General features: G+C 41.9%; 1 protein-coding gene across 4 annotated transcripts in view; it reads left to right on the top strand.

Annotated features, from left to right (window-relative positions):
* The window catches only part of HOMER3 (homer scaffold protein 3), a 143,290-nt gene that overhangs the window by 96,301 nt on the left and 30,796 nt on the right, over positions 1-16,193 (top strand). For all 4 annotated transcript variants that reach the window (XM_056518177.1, XM_056518178.1, XM_056518180.1 and 1 more), the window contains 3 exons: positions 4,039-4,195; positions 4,274-4,405; positions 11,461-11,568. In XM_056518177.1, the coding sequence (XP_056374152.1) occupies positions 4,039-4,195; positions 4,274-4,405; positions 11,461-11,568 (397 nt within the window). The remainder of the gene's footprint in view (positions 1-4,038; positions 4,196-4,273; positions 4,406-11,460; positions 11,569-16,193) is intronic.

The raw sequence follows: 16,193 nt of genomic DNA, 5'->3' as shown, positions 1-16,193 counted from the left end.
CAGACATTTCCTGTCTGTCAAGATAGGACCAGGAAATGGTGATCAGCAGAAACCCAGTGAGTATTGAATCAGCCAAATGGGAAATTGGATAGATGAGTATTGTCAGACCAGTCTGTCAGGTCATATCCGTGATATGAGCTATAGGCGTTGCATTGATGATAGTTAAAATAAATCAGAAATGCCAGTGCTGCACTCCTTTCTGTTCTGATCAACTTTATTTGGTGGGTATACGTGTCCAGTAGGCGGGACCAAGCAGGCTACAGCATCACTCACGTCCTTACTCCCTCAACCTTCCCTCTTATGCTTTAGTGCATTCAGGGCCCATCTTCCAGTGTAGAGGAACATCATTCAAGCAAGAGAGGGAGGGGTTGCGGAGAGAGATGAGTGATGCAGCGCATCCAAACAATTTGGTCCCACCTCCTGTACTGTTGTGCTTCAGTGTTCCCAAGTCGTGCAGCTCTGGTATGTCTTATTTACATTCATTATCATCAGTGATTGGTTTGCTTTCCTCTTTAATAATAGTCATTTGATTGGTGGATACCTTTTTCAATATTTTTATTGAGTTTAAAAAAAGCTATTTTTTATTAGCGTTAAAAAAAAAAGTGACATTCATAGTTGCATGAAACAATACTAATAAATTGTCAAATAATCAAATAAATGGATTCATCAAAATCCCTGTCACAATTTGTGAAAAAAAATTCAGATTTTAGGACATGATGTAGATTTTAAAATTCGTAACACGTCCTGTCTATTGTTGAAATTAGCCACTTTCACCTGTACTTCAATATACACTGCTCAAAAAAATAAAGGGAACACTGAGAACACATCCTAGATCTGAATGAACTAATTGTATGAAATACTTTCATCTTTACATAGCTGAATGTGCTGATAACAAAATCACACAAAAATCGTCAATGGAAATCAAATTTATCAACCCATGGAGGTCTGGAAGTGGAGTCACACCTATAATCAAAGTGGAACAGGCTGATCCGACTTTGATGTGATGTCCTTAAAACAAGTCAAAATGAGGCTCAGTAGTGTGTGTGGCCTCAACATGCCAGTATGACCTCCCTACAATGCCTGGGCATGCTCCTGGTGAGATGGTCTCCTGAGGGATGTCCTCCCAGACCTGGACTAAAGCATCCGCCAACTCCTGGATAGTCTGTGGTGCAACGTGGCGTTGGTGGATGGAGACCTGATGTGCCAGATGTGCTCAATTGGATTCAGGTATAGGGAATGGGCGGGCCAGTCCATAGCATCAATACCTTCCTCTTGCAGGAACTGCTGACACACTCCAGCCACATTAGGTCTAGCATTGTCTTGCATTAGGAGGAACCCAGGGCCAACCGCATCAGTATATGGTCTCACAAGGGGTCTGAGGATCTCATCTCGGTACGTAATGGCAGTCAGGCTACCTCTGGCAAGCACATGGAGGGCTGTGCAGCCCCCCAAAGAAATGCCACCCCACACATTACTGATCCACTGCCAAAACGGCCATGCTGGAGGATGTTGCAGGCAGCAGAACATTCTCCACAGCATCTCCAGACTCGTGCTCAGTGTGAACCTGCTTTCATGAACACATGCACATTTGTGGCCTGTTGGAGGTCATTTTGCAGGGTTCTGGCAGTGCTTCTTCTTCTCCTCCTTGCACAAAGGCGGAAGTAGCAGTCCTGCTGCTGGGTTGTTGCCCTCCTACGGCCTCCTCCACGTCTCCTGGTGTACTGGCCTATCTCCTGGTAGTGCCTCATGCTCTGGACACTATACTGACAGACACAGCAAACCTTCTTGCCACAGCTCACATTGATGTGCCATCCTAGAGCTGCACTACCTGAGCCACTTGTGTGGGTTGTAGACTCCGTCTCATGCTACCACTAGAGTGAAAGCACCGCCAGCATTCAAAAGTGACCAAAACATCAGCCAGGAAGCATAGGGACTGAGAAGTGGTCTGTGGTCACCACCTGAAGAATCACTCATTTATTGGGGTGTCTTGCTAATTGCCTATAATTTCCACCTGTTGTCTGATCCATTTGTACAACAGCATGTGAAATTGATTGACAATCAGTGTTGCTTCCTGAGTGGACAGTGTGATTTCACAGAAGTGTGATTGACTTGGAGTTACATTGTGTTGTTTAACCCCTTAAGGACTCAGCCCATTTTGGCCTTAAGGACTCAGACAATTTAATTTTTACGTTTTCATTTTTTCCTCCTCGCCTTCTAAAAATCATAACTCTTTTATATTTTCATCCACAGACTTGTATGAGGGCTTGTTTTTTGCGCGATCAGTTGTCCTTTGTAATGACATCACTCATTACATCATAAAATGTATGGCGCAACCAAAAAACACTATTTTTGTGGGGAAATTAAAACGAAAAACGCAATTTTGCTAATTTTGGAAGGTTTTGTTTTCACGCCGTACAATTTATGGTAAAAATGACATATGTTCTTTATTCTGAGGGTCAATACGATTAAAATGATACCCATTATTACATACTTTTATATTATTGTTGCGCTTAAAAAAAATCACAAACTTTTTAACCAAATTAGTACGTTTATAATCCTTTATTTTGATGACCTCTAACTTTTATTTTTCCGTATAAGCGGCGGTATGGGGGATCATTTTTTGCGCCATGATCTGTACTTTTTTTTGATACCACATTTGCATATAAAAAACTTTTAATAAATTTTTTATAATTTTTTTTTTAATAAAATGTATTAAAAAAGTAGGAATTTTTGACTTTTTTATTTTTTTTCGTTCACGCCGTTCACCGTACGGGATCATTAACATTTTATTTTAATAGTTCGGACATTTACGCACGCGGCGATACCAAATATGTCTATAAAAAATGTTTTTTACGCTTTTTGGGGGTAAAATAGGAAAAAACGGACGTTTTACTTTTTTATTGGGGGAGGGGATTTTTCACTTTTTTTTTACTTTTACTTTTACATTTTTTTACATTTTTTTTTTACACTTGAATAGTCCCCATAGGGGACTATTCATAGCAATACCATTATTGCTAATACTGATCTGTTCTATGTATAGGACATAGAACAGATCAGTATTATCGGTCATCTCCTGCTCTGGTCTGCTCGATCACAGACCAGAGCAGGAGACGGTGGGAGCCGCACGGAGGAAGGAGAGGGGACCTTCGTGCGGCGTTATGAATGATCGGATCCCCCCAGCAGCGCTGCGGGCGATCCGATCGTTCATTTAAATCGCGAACTGCCGCAGATGCCGGGATCTGTATTGATCCCGGCACCTGAGGGGTTAATGGCGGACGCCCGCGAGATCGCGGGCGTCGGCCATTGCAGGCGGGTCCCTGGCTGTGATCAGCAGCCGGGATCAGCCGCGCATGACACGGGCATCGCTCCGATGCCCGCGGTTATGCTTAGGACGTAAATGTACGTCCTGGTGCGTTAAGTACCACCTCACCAGAACGTACATTTACGTCCTGCGTCCTTAAGGGGTTAAAGGGTAGCTCCCACCATCCTATTTTTTTTTTTTTTTTTTGCTAGCCCGTTTCATCTCCCTTACCTGTCTAGGTTTTCATTATGGCCTGGGTGTACCTCAGCCTACATTAAAGACTGTGAGGAAATGTGATGTCTGCCGGGAGAGTGAAAGGTCTGATAGCCTCTTACAGTACACTTGAAAAGTGCATGAGTAACTCATTTTGATGTCTACAGTTTGTTCGGGTGACTGGTAGGAAGTCACCTGTATGGTCAGGGAACATTAAGGTATAGTTATCACTCTGGCAAGCAAGATTTAGTTTGTATTTTGTGAGCGTGAAGGCTGTATTTTTGTTTCATGCTGATAAATGAAAACAGAACAAGCCCTGTTTTAAACCATACTTCTGTGTCACTGTCTCTGACTGCTGTTTTAAGCTATTTGCTTGGCTTTACAGAGCTAAGCTACCACATTGAGTAGAGTGTAGAAGTTATGATAGGATGAATTCTGAGCTTTTATAAAAGTATGGACTTAAGCAGACATTGTTACATGTTGTCATAGTATATTTTCTTAATTATTAACCATTTCTTTTCTAGGGAACAGCCTATTTTCAGCACCCGAGCCCATGTCTTTCAAATTGATCCTGTAACCAAAAAGAACTGGATTCCAGCCAGCAAACATGCTGCTACTGTATCATACTTCTTTGATGCCACTAGAAATGTGTATCGGATTATTAGTGTTGGTGGCACCAAGGTGAGGCACAGTGCGACATGTATTGGAGAATGCAGAATGGAACAGCTTTTTCCTAAATGTGACCCATTTATTTTACAGGCTATTATCAATAGCACTATTACCCCAAATATGACCTTCACCAAGACTTCACAGAAATTTGGTCAATGGGCTGACAGTCGAGCAAACACAGTATATGGTCTGGGCTTTGCTTCGGAGCAGAACTTGTCCCAGGTAAATAAGAAATACCCAAAACATTCAGGAATGATGCCTTCAAACCACTATGAGAAGACACATAGGCCCACTTTTACTATGTCTACCCAAAATGGGGACACATTGAATGGGCTATACATTTATGTTTGCACCAGAAATAATATTCACTACCCTTAACACTTTTCATTTTCACACACCAAAAGGAACTATGTTTAAAGTGTACCTGCAAAGTCAAACTTCTGCCCGTTCTCCAGATTGTAAGTGGAGTGATGCAGTCTATGCTGGGTAGTTGGGTTGTGTGTGGACAGGTGTAAAATGAGTTCTGTGCACAAGTCCTTGTACTTGACGCTTGTGCACTGAACTCACAGAGTGTCATACAGTAGCCTCAGCAACTTGCACAGCATAAAATGCATCTCTATGTGCCGATCTGAAGAAACGACAGAAGTTTAATTATACAGGTTCCCAAAGACATAATTTCTATAATTTGTGTGTTCCCTGTCATTTGTTGTTAACAATAAATGGTGCTCATATCAGTATCATTAGACTTGCAAGAAGCCACAAAATATGGATATGTCCTAACTCATTGGTGTACTAACAAAATGAGTTATTAAAGTTTTTTTTTACAATAACTGATCTGCAACAAAGTATGTATTTAATGTTTTTTCCTAGCTAAACTCTAGATATCTTCCCTATACAACACACATTTCCCCGAATAGGTTTAGTGTGTTTCTGCACCATAAAACTGTCTGAAGCTATCCACTGCAAACGTTATGCATGATTGCTCAAGTTAGTCACTGCTGGGTCACCTGAGCCGTTCCTCTGTGCTATGGTGTTTTTGAAGCAGATTCCTTGAATATAGACATCCAGTGACCCATTCATAAATACACACTGCACTAAGAGCCTTATTTCTGATGTTAGTTTATCATTTTTATTTTGTTACATTTGTAAAAAAAAAAAAAAATGTCCCCACTTCTACATATCCTACATATTGCTTATTCAGCAAACCTAATGGTTTCTGATCATCTTCAAAATGTACTCTTAGATGTGGAACCGAAGTAAACACATACTGGTGCATTCACTCAGATGCATTTAAGAGCTGCACCATTACATGACTGCAAAAATCTGGGTGAAATTTGTATGTAAGGCCAATTTTAAACAATTGTAATATGGATGCTTCGGCGAGCCTGTTTCTTCTGACATCTTGTAATTTTTACCAACCAATAAAGAAGACCATCTGTTTTGTATACTACCCACAAACCAGCATGGCTTTTAACAATCACCTTTGATGGCCAGCTGATTTTGTGGGTAAAACAGCAGTTTAATTGCAAAATCTTATGTATAACTAGTAACAACCGGTGGCGATTAAATGGGAAGGAGAACAGCTTTGTAAATCAGATTCTCCCGACATGTCAAGTCACGGGGCTGGTGTGTGGGACCCCAAGGACCTGACAGGTTCCCTTCTACAGGGGCAAAAAACATGCCAGGAATAAGCACTTGTCGATGATATAGAAAGTTTTTCATTTACACTGTGAAGTTAATGGGAGGGTTTCGAACAAACAATAGTTTATTCAGACTCCTCCTGTCATAGACTAACCACATATTCCATTTACGTGGGGAAGAATCACAGTGGACTGATATAGAGTAGTCCAGCACTCACTTATATTTTTCTAGAGGTCACAGAAATAGAGAATCACAGAAAAACTAACCTCTGATCTGTACAATGGTATGCAGGTCAGTGATATGTTAGGTGACCCTGCAACCAAACTGATCACCAAAAAAATTATACAATACAAACAACACAGATGAAGAGTAAATTAAAACTCCTACTTGTTGAGACGCACAATTAGGTACATCCAACCATAGGAAATATAGCAGCCAATGTCAAGTATCACCTACCAAATGACAATAGGCAATACAAATGTACTATCTCAAAGGAAATTGTAGGATATCACAGATACAGTATACCTTCTGTACTATCAGTATCGCTTAGTGTCACCTTAAATTGTAGTGTGACACCTATTATAGATAACTTATTCGAAATTCCACAATTCCTTCAGCTCCGATGTGTCCTCCCCGTTTAATATCTACGGGTTCATCAGGGAACCATTTTACCGCAACAGACAGATGAAACATCCAACCCAAAATAAATATATATGATTAAAATGGGTGAGGCAAGATATAAACACGATGTATAGCAATGATGTAAATATGATGATCAACAAATGGATAGAAAATAGCAATAACAATGTGTATTAGGAATACTGTCAGGGTCAAGTGAGCCAATACAGCAAAAATAGATGTGCACATAGAACCAAACAAATATATGATGATATGTAATAACTGAAGAAAAGTTTGTGCCCTATGTGAATTCAGATAGATAACTGAGCATTAATAAGTAGTCCTAGCTTTGGCTACAACTAAAGCAGGGGAGCCGCATTCCAAACAAACTGTTGCCCCATTGGACCCACAATTACAGTAGTTAACAGATAGAACTGACGCAATTGTATTCATAATGAGCAAAGCCCATGTGTCTAATGGAACACTAAGGAGATGCTCATCATTTCAAGCAAAGATAGTCAGTGGATAGATGACACATCCAAGGAGCCGTTGTGTGTATTTGAAAGTAATTGGTCTGGCATTATGCTAGCATTAAGTGTGCATATATGTAGGCAGCGCAATCAAGTATCAAGTTAATGCTAACTTCTCCACTGCCCAATTGGACAGGGGAGATATGCAGTAGGTGTGCGTGTCAGATGCCAAGCTACTGGCCAGAGATGTTCCATCTGCATTCCAATTTGCAGGCGTCATCCGCAGCACCTCCTACATGTGCTTATTGGTTGAGCAGGGCGAGAGTTCTAGAAGACCGCCTCTCATCCCTTTATGCTAGCAGTGCAACTTGAATAGGTTATGATGATAGTACGCTGAGCCAGGAGTTCTCATCTAAAGTGGTACCTTCCAATTTTAGTAGGAGATCTGTCGTTTCCCTTATGTGTGAGGTGGAGAGACAATACAAATGGGAGTAATACCTGATTTAAATACACTCCTACATTCTGGTTGAGGTAATTATCCCAAGGGACTATGGGTCGACATTTCAAGGGCGATAGCTCTTTATGTACTTTAGGTAACCAGTAGAAGGTGGCAACCATGGGAAGAAGAGGATACATAAGTGAGTAGAAAAAAGTAAAGGGTCTCAGCTCACGTGTTTCCAGTAGTGCACGGCAAAGGTCTAGTTCAAAGCAGAAACCAAAAGGGGAGGAGTGGAGCCAGCACTTGAATAAAAATACATTTTATTGAAAAATAATTAGAAATCCATACAGGAGGCAGGAAAGAATGAGCACTAGGACAAAATAATCATAGCAACAGCTGGGAGACACCTCATGGAGCCGAAGCGTTTCAGGTCTATAGACCTTTAATCATGGCATGATTAAAGGTCTATTGACCTGTAACGCGTCGGCTCCATGAGGTGTCACCTAGCTGTTGCTATGATTATTTTGTCCTGGTGCTTGTTTTTTCCTAGTATTTTTCCGAGTATTCATTTTCATAATTAAGACCCTTTGTTTGAGCACTAGTAAGTATGTCAATGGGAGGGTTTTGAACAAACAATTGTTTATTCAGACTCCACCTGTCATAGAGATTTTCTGCTGACATTTATGATTTTAATGTCAACATAAAAGATATGATCAGTCTTGCATGACTGAATATACAATAAAGACCAGGCTTTTTCCATATTCATGAGTGTGCTTACATGTTTACTTGGGGAATGATTGACCATAATACTTTATCCAGAAGCCTTATTTTAACTGCAAGACTTGTTTCACACTACAAAATTACTCCGTTTTAAAGATCCATACGAAGTTCTGTCTGAAAATCAGCTAATAGCTGTTTTAACCAATTATAGCCCGTTATTTTGTGATGGAAGATAGTAATGGGAGAAATAGTGCATGCACTATTTCTCCCGTTATGATCTTCCATCACAAAAGAACAGCTGTTATTAATAACTGGCTATAACGGGTTAAAACGGCTATTAGAAAAATCCCATAGAGTATAATGGGATTATCTAACGGCCGTATAGGATTTTGTAACTGCCGTTTTACAGCTGATTTTCAGACGTAACTTCGTACGGATCTTTAAAACGGAGTAATTGTAGTGCGGTGTGAAAGGGGCCTAAGGGTCAAGGTTGTCCTCTTGTTGACAAGAACCTTTTAAAAACTAAACTAGAAAGATCTTTAGTTCCTCTAGGCTGTGTTCACATTTGGTGGTAATGGCTCAGCATGACGATACTCTACTGTCGATGCATCAATCTGGAAGAACAATCAATCTACTCAAAGGGTCCCAGCAGTGGTCTAGTTAATTAAAAAGGAATTATAGGTTGCTATAGTGGAAAAACCTCTGTTCACACACTTCAATGGAGTGAACAAGCAGGTCTTTGAGCTATTGCGCATGTTACTTTTATAGCAATCCATTCAAAGACAGTAGCATGATATCATTTGACCAATTACACATTAATACATGACGTATGAATAATATTGCTACACATGATGATTATTAGCATATCATTAACTTTACCTCTAGATTCTTATTTCAGACTCCTTGAGAGAAAATAGGGAGGATTATGATTATACTTTATTCCTTTTTATCGACTGACCTTTGACTGTCATACTTTCTACTCAGCTAAAAACTAAACATTGGACTGTCTTAGAAACCAACTATATAATTCAGAAATATGAAATTCAGCACCACAACTTTATCTATTTACTACAAGCACCATTTGAAAAAACTTTTGACATATCCTAGCGACATGTCAAATGTTTTGATTGGCAGGGGTCCGAGTGTTTAGACCTCCTCCCATCAGGAAAACGAGCTGGGAGAAGTCTGTGCTGTGGTGTGCTCCTCTCCTTGCCTCTGTGTCACGTAATCCAGACACACTTGCATTGAGAGTTTGTCTCAATCACGTGACACTTACAGGGGTGTGGAAACTATAAAAAAAAAAACTATGTGTCCAAGGGACTAAAACGGAACACAATCTACTTGTCCCTCATGACGATCCACTTGTCCCTCATGACGATACATAAAATAATTTCAACCAAAATAGTACGTGAATAAGGTCTTTATTAATAGAAACTTAATAGGCAGACCAGCATGTCACCCCATTAAATAGGTAGTCCCTCCTTTAAGTAGGTATGCCCCCTCATCACGTAGACAGGCATGAAGGGCTCCCCTAGTATGTAAATAGGGCCCCAGATATATATATGTCCCCCCAGTTGGTAAAAAGGTAGAGCTACCAGACAGAGCCCCAGATAGAAATGACCCCCATTAGGTAGAGCTCCCCCAGGAAGGCAGGAAGGGCTCCCATTTAAACTTATTGACTAATAACTCAGAGCTTTCTGAACTTTTCATGGTGACGCCCTTACATAGTTTGATAACACACTCCTTTCTATACTGCCAATTGCATGCATCATGTTGCGCGTCGACAATGCACAATGTAGTACCAGTATCAGCATTAGAAAAGCTGCTACCATCCTGTGACCGTTCATTCCCCCTCCCCTTATCACACCCTGTGCCATATCATTCCCCTGTGCCATTATATTCCCCCTTCTGATTCTCCCTGTGCCATTATATTTCAGCCCCTCCTCCCCCTGTGCCATTATATTTCAGTCTCCCCGTGCCATTATATTTCTGCCCCCCATGTGCCATTGTATTTCAGCCCCCCGCCATTATATTTCAGCTCCCCCTGTGCCATTATATTTCAGCCCCCCCGTGTCATTATATTTCAGCCCCCCCATGCCATTATATTACAGTCCCCCCCCTGTGCCATTCTATTACACTCTCTCCTCCTTTGCCACATCTTTCACTGATTCACCAAACCCCCTCCTCCATCCCCATGTGCGCTCTGGCAGGTTCAGGGGGTTGGCGGTTATGTTGCTGGACCACATCCTTGGTCTCATGGAGGTAATGAATGACGTCATCGCACGCACCTACATTGGGCCGCCGACGTCCTGAGCGGCTCGCTATAGGCTGCAGCATACATCTGCAGTCTCTAGGAGTTTAGTGACGGGGCGAGAATGATTGCCCCATTGTATGTGAATTCCTTAGGCATTTAGCCCTGCTTGCCCGAAGCAGGGCTAAATGCCTGAAGAATTCACCTGCCCGGCGCCCGGAACTTCATGTCCCGGGCGTCGGGTGATACAATATCCACAATCCCTGACTCCCTGCCGGGAGAGAACACCCTGACTGCAAACTTCTCCTGGCTTGTTCTCTTGATCTGTGGTGGTCTGAACACTCAGACCCCCCGCCAATCCAAACTTTTGACATGTTGACATGTTGCTTGGACATGTCAAAAGTTTTTCCAAATGACAGTGGCCAGTTAAGCTTAATAATCATGTCTTCTCAGCAGAACAAAATGGTTTCTGGCATAAACACATATGAGTTTTAACAACTTCAATACTACTTTTATGCCACTGAAACTATAGAAAAACCTAATTAATCACAGAAAGTAAGATCACATATACTTAAAGTTACAGAAAAGGCCATACAAGGGCACAGAGTCACAGAGAAGCCACAATGTTTAACAGGGAAGCTATACAGTAGCAAAACATTGATAACAACCATGCTCATGCCTACTATTCATGAAGGAGTGTGACTGCTTAGCATTTTAATGGCACACAGATAAGTCTTCTATAGTCCCATGTGATAGTAGATATAAAGACAGCAGCACTCACCATGAATATTCAAGACACTTTATTGCTTCCGCGTGGGGGACAAGACAACAGACAAATTCAAACAAGCAACATCTGTTTCGCGCCTAAGCAAAAACCACATTAATACAGGCATTGCTTGTGCTACATTCAGTGCTGCTTGTTTGTATTACATTGCTTGTGCTACTCGCTCAGAGCCAAGAATGGTGAGAGGTAAGAACGGCAGCACAGGGGGATTGGGGCAGATGAATATGCTTTATTTTTGGAGTGCCCAGGGTTTCATTTACAAAGTTGAAAGTACATCTAGAAAGTGATTTTGAATCTGTAAAACTATGTAATAGAATCAATAGGGTTTTCTGAATAACGTTTTCCTTTCTTTAGTTTGCAGAAAAGTTCCAGGAAGTAAGAGAGGCTGCCCGACTGGCAAGAGAGAAATCTCAGGATAAAACTGAACTGACAAATCCAGCTCTTAATATCACTGCCCAGCAAGTAAGGCATCTTGAATAGGTCAATTTTAAGTCACCATATAATATATGATCTCCAGAACATTGATTCCAATTGACATTGTTAAAGGGGTACTCCGCTGCTCAGCGTTTGGAACAAACTGTTCCAAACACTGGAGCCAACGCCGGGAGCTTGTGATGTCATAGCACCGCCCTCTCATGACATCACGCCCTGCCCCTGCAATGCAAGACTTGCATTGAGGGGGCGGGATGTTATGAGGGGGCGGGGCTATGACATCACAAGCTCCCGGCGCCGGCTCCAGCGTTCCAAACAGTTTGTTCCAAATGGCGAGCAGCAGAGTACCCCTTTAAAGGAAATGGAAATGCCTTAGTTACCCTATGTGTACATTAAAAAACACTGTTACAGTATATTTTTTTGTATGCACTATACTTTATTGTGTCTGATAGTGCCATTTTATTTCATGAAGGTGGTCTGCTTTATAGCCATGATTGCAGGACTAAAGCAAAGATCTGATTAACACAGAGGGTGGAGGTGGGGGGGCTGGGAATGGAGAATTAAAAACTGTTAAACACTGGTGTGATTTGCCTATAACAACCTATCACAACTTTCAAATCTTAGTCAGCTCTGGTCAAATGAAAGCTGGGCTGTGATTGGTTGTTATGGACAAAACCAGACAGTTTGGGTTTAAGGGTAGATTGATACATTTGGGACATTAAAGATGTGGTACAAGTCATGTCATTTTTTTTAGCTCCATTTGCACCAGATTTTTGATTATTTGATTGTTATGTCAAGCTCACCCTGTGTTTGTGGCGCTGTACCCATCTACTTGCTTATATACAGTATAATGGTCAGCATCTATAGTTTATTTTGAGTTCACAATCTCAGATATGATATTTTTTCCATGTTTCTGTATCTATAATTGTTCTCATTCTATTTCATGTTCAGGTCCGTCTTTTCCCTCTGTTGAATTGTTTCTGCATGTACTTCCCACACCCACCTAAACTGCTTTCTATCACTCTAGTGATGGGCTCGGCAATACCATAGGCTGGCAGTGTGATATCCTGGCTTTCAGGCATCATACACTCTGCCAGACGCTGGAGAAGCCTACTGGATTACCCACTGCCATCTCAGGGCACTGAACAGATGGGAGAAAAACTCTGTTGGTTTTAAACAAGCTGTTGTATGATTATTGCCTTGAAATTGCAGATAAGCATGAAGCTAAATGAAAAGGAAAAATGTTGTATAAATGAACTTTATTTAACCATACAGAATATATGTGTAATACATACATAGCCAATTCAGGAACTCTTCTTTTAAGATTTGCATTTCACAATTAACACAAGGCAATAGTCCACAGGGTGGACTATTTCTGGTTCCTGACATAGTGGCTAGTAAATATCATCTTTCATAACCTAAGAGCATGTCACACTGCTGTAAAAAAGTCAACATGAGACTTGAAGGGAAGGAGGAGAGGCATCCATCTGTTACATATTAAGTTCACACATTGTAAAATGTACTGACATATTTTATTTTACGTGCGTATTTTTGTCCGTAATTGGCAAGCTCTGTGTTTTTTGCAGATTGCCGATAATAATGCTGTTGTAAAGTAAAATACATCAGTAGAATTTTTAAATGTGTGAATTAGGGTAGGTTAACAATTAGGGCTCACATTAGCCGTATCCGTCGACATCCCACCAAAAACATTCTGCTGACATATAATGTTAATGGGAGCAGCGGACCCCAATAATTCTATGGTCGAACTGAGTTACCTAGTGGGCCACATGCCACATGTACTATTTTTAGCAGACTCAAAAGCGCAGCAAACCGTACTTTTGAATTTTCTTAAAATAGCTCATACTGCCTACACTATGGCCCTTATTTACTAAGAGTGGAGTGTAGGTTTTTTTGTGGGTTTTAATTCCCTGCAATTTTTTTCCATGGTATTTACTAAGGTTTCCCTACATTTTCCACATTCCCTACATTTTGCTTTTTTTACACATGCTCTGATCTATGGGGTTTTCCTCAGCTGAAATCCACCACATTTTCTGTAGAAACCTTAGTAAATATGTTTTTGTTTTGTGAAAATGTCGGGAACACGCCCCTTTCTATGCCCACGCCCCTTTTTTCGGGTTTTCTTAGGAAAATGGAGAGTTAGTCGGGCGGTTTTCAATTCTGGAGCAAATTCTGGCGCACAACCCTACAAAGCATGTCGGGTTTGCAATAGTAAATGAGGGCCTATGTGACTGCGTTCAGCCATTAAAATCGATGGGGTCCATTAACAGTATACTTCAGGATCTTATTTTCGGCAGTAAGCCAGGGGATATGACTAATGGGAACACTAAGAACCTAGCCTAAGGCTGCTCTTACACTGTGCAGTCTTTGGCTTATGTGTTGAAACTGCAACCAAACTGCATGCAGTAACCAGCACAAGAGCTTTCTGCTGCTTTCTCATGTGAAGTAACTGCTAAGGCTAGCTTTCAATAAGGTAGTGCACCCATTAGTCGTATCTGTCAGCATTCTGTATACTGTTAACGGGTGCAGTGGACTCCATTGATCTCTATGGCCAAACTGAGTCACCCAGCAACTCCATTCAGGACATATGCAATATTCTCAAATACTGGCTGCTGTGCTTTTGAGTCCACTGTAAATAGTGCATATTTCCTAAACTGAGTCATTAGGTGACTTCTTTTGGCCATAGAAATCAATGGGGTACGCTGCTCCTATTAATAGTATATGCATTTGCTGAAATAGGGATGCCGACAGACATATACTGTTAATATACACTGCTCAAAAAAATTAAGGGAACACTTAAACAAAACCACTCCAAGTCAATCACACTTCTGTGAAATCACACTGTCCACTCAGTAAGCAACACTGATTGACAATCAATTTCATATGCTGTTGTGCCAATGCGAGCTGTGGCAAGAAGGTTTGCTGTGTCTGTCAGCATAGTGTTCAGAGCATGGAGGTGCTACCAGGAGACAGGCCAGTACATCAGAAGACTTGGATAAAGCCGTAGGAGGGCAACAACCCAGCAGCAGGACTGCTACCTCCGCCTTTGGGCAAGGAGGAGCACTGTCAGAGCCCTGCAAAATGACCTCCAGCAGGCCACAAATGTGCATATGTCCACTCAAACGGTCAGAAACAGACTCCATGAGGGTGGTATGAGGGCCCGGTGTCCACAGGTGGGGGTTGTGCTTACAGCCCAACACCGTGCATGACATTTGGCATTTGCCAGAGAACACCAAGATTGGCAAATGCGCCACTGGCGCCCTGTGCTCTTCACAGATGAAAGCAGGTTCACACTGAACACATGTGAAAGACATGACAGAGTCTGGAGACACCGTGGAGAACGTTCTGCTGCCTGCAACTTCCTCCAGCATGACTGGTTTGGTGGTGGGTCAGTAATGGGGTGTGGGGTGGCATTTCTTTGGGGGGCCACACAGCCCTGCATGTGGTTGCCAGAGGTAGCCTGACTGCCATTAGGTACCGAGATAAGACCCCTTGTGAGACCATATGCGGGTGCGGTTGGCCCTGGGTTCCCCCTAATGCAAGAAAATGCTAGACCTCATGTGGCTGGAGTGTGTCAGCAGTTCCTGCAAGAGGAAGTCATTGATGCTATGGACTGGCCCGCCCCTTCCCCAGACCTGAATCCGATTGAGCACACCTGGGACATCATGTCTTGCTCCATCCACCAACTCCACATTGCACCACAGACTGACCAGGAGTTGGCGGATGCTTTAGTCCAGGTCTGGGAGAACAGTCCTCAGGAGACCATCTGCCACCTCATCAGGAGCATGCCCAGGCATTTTAGGGAGGTCATACGGGCATGTGGGGACCACAAACACTACTGAGCCTCATTTTGACTTGTTTTAAGGACATTACATCAAAGTTGGATCAGCCTGTAGTGTGGTTTTCCACTTTAGTTTTGAGTGTGACTCCATTTCCAGACCTCCATGGGTTGATAAATTTGATTTCCATTGATAATTTTTGTGTGATTTTGTTGTCAGCACATTCAACTATGTGGCAAATTGAAGACGTAGGAAAAAAGCTGAACTCACCCACTCTGAGATAGATGCCAAGAATGTCTTTATTTTCAGTGTCCAAACAGCAAAGGCAGTATAAGCTGGAAGTGCGGGGAGCGAGAGCCGCAGCTCTCAGGTGCGGGGAGCGTACCACTTGACAACTAGTTTTGCGTCGGAAGTGACATGATTGACAGAAGTATTGGACCAATATGGGTCCAATACTTCTGTCAATCACGTCACTTCCGACACGAAACTAGTTGTCAATTGGTACGCTCCCCGCACTTCCAGCTTATACTGCCTTTGCCTTTTGGACACTGAAAATAAAGACATTCTTGGCATCTATCTCAGAGTGGGTGCAGCTTTTTTCCTACGTCTTCAATTTGCCTTTTGCTGTATTGCTTCTCCTAAGCTTGCACCCCCACCTTTGTCAACCGGGATTTCCTTGCTGCTGTGGTTGTATATGGTTGCAGTGTCTGATTGCCGTCACCTGTATTGCAATACATTCAACTATGTAAAAACGAAAGTATTTCATACAATTAGTAAATTTTTTCAGATCCAGGATGTGTTATCTTAGTGTTCCCTTTATTTTTTTGAGCAGTGTATATGACCAATTGGTGCACTAAC

The sequence above is a fragment of the Hyla sarda genome, chromosome 1 (assembly GCF_029499605.1).
Source record: "Hyla sarda isolate aHylSar1 chromosome 1, aHylSar1.hap1, whole genome shotgun sequence".
Lineage (NCBI taxonomy): Eukaryota > Metazoa > Chordata > Amphibia > Anura > Hylidae > Hyla > Hyla sarda.
Note: the sequence above shows the minus strand (reverse complement) of the source record. Positions and strands in the feature narration are given on the sequence as shown.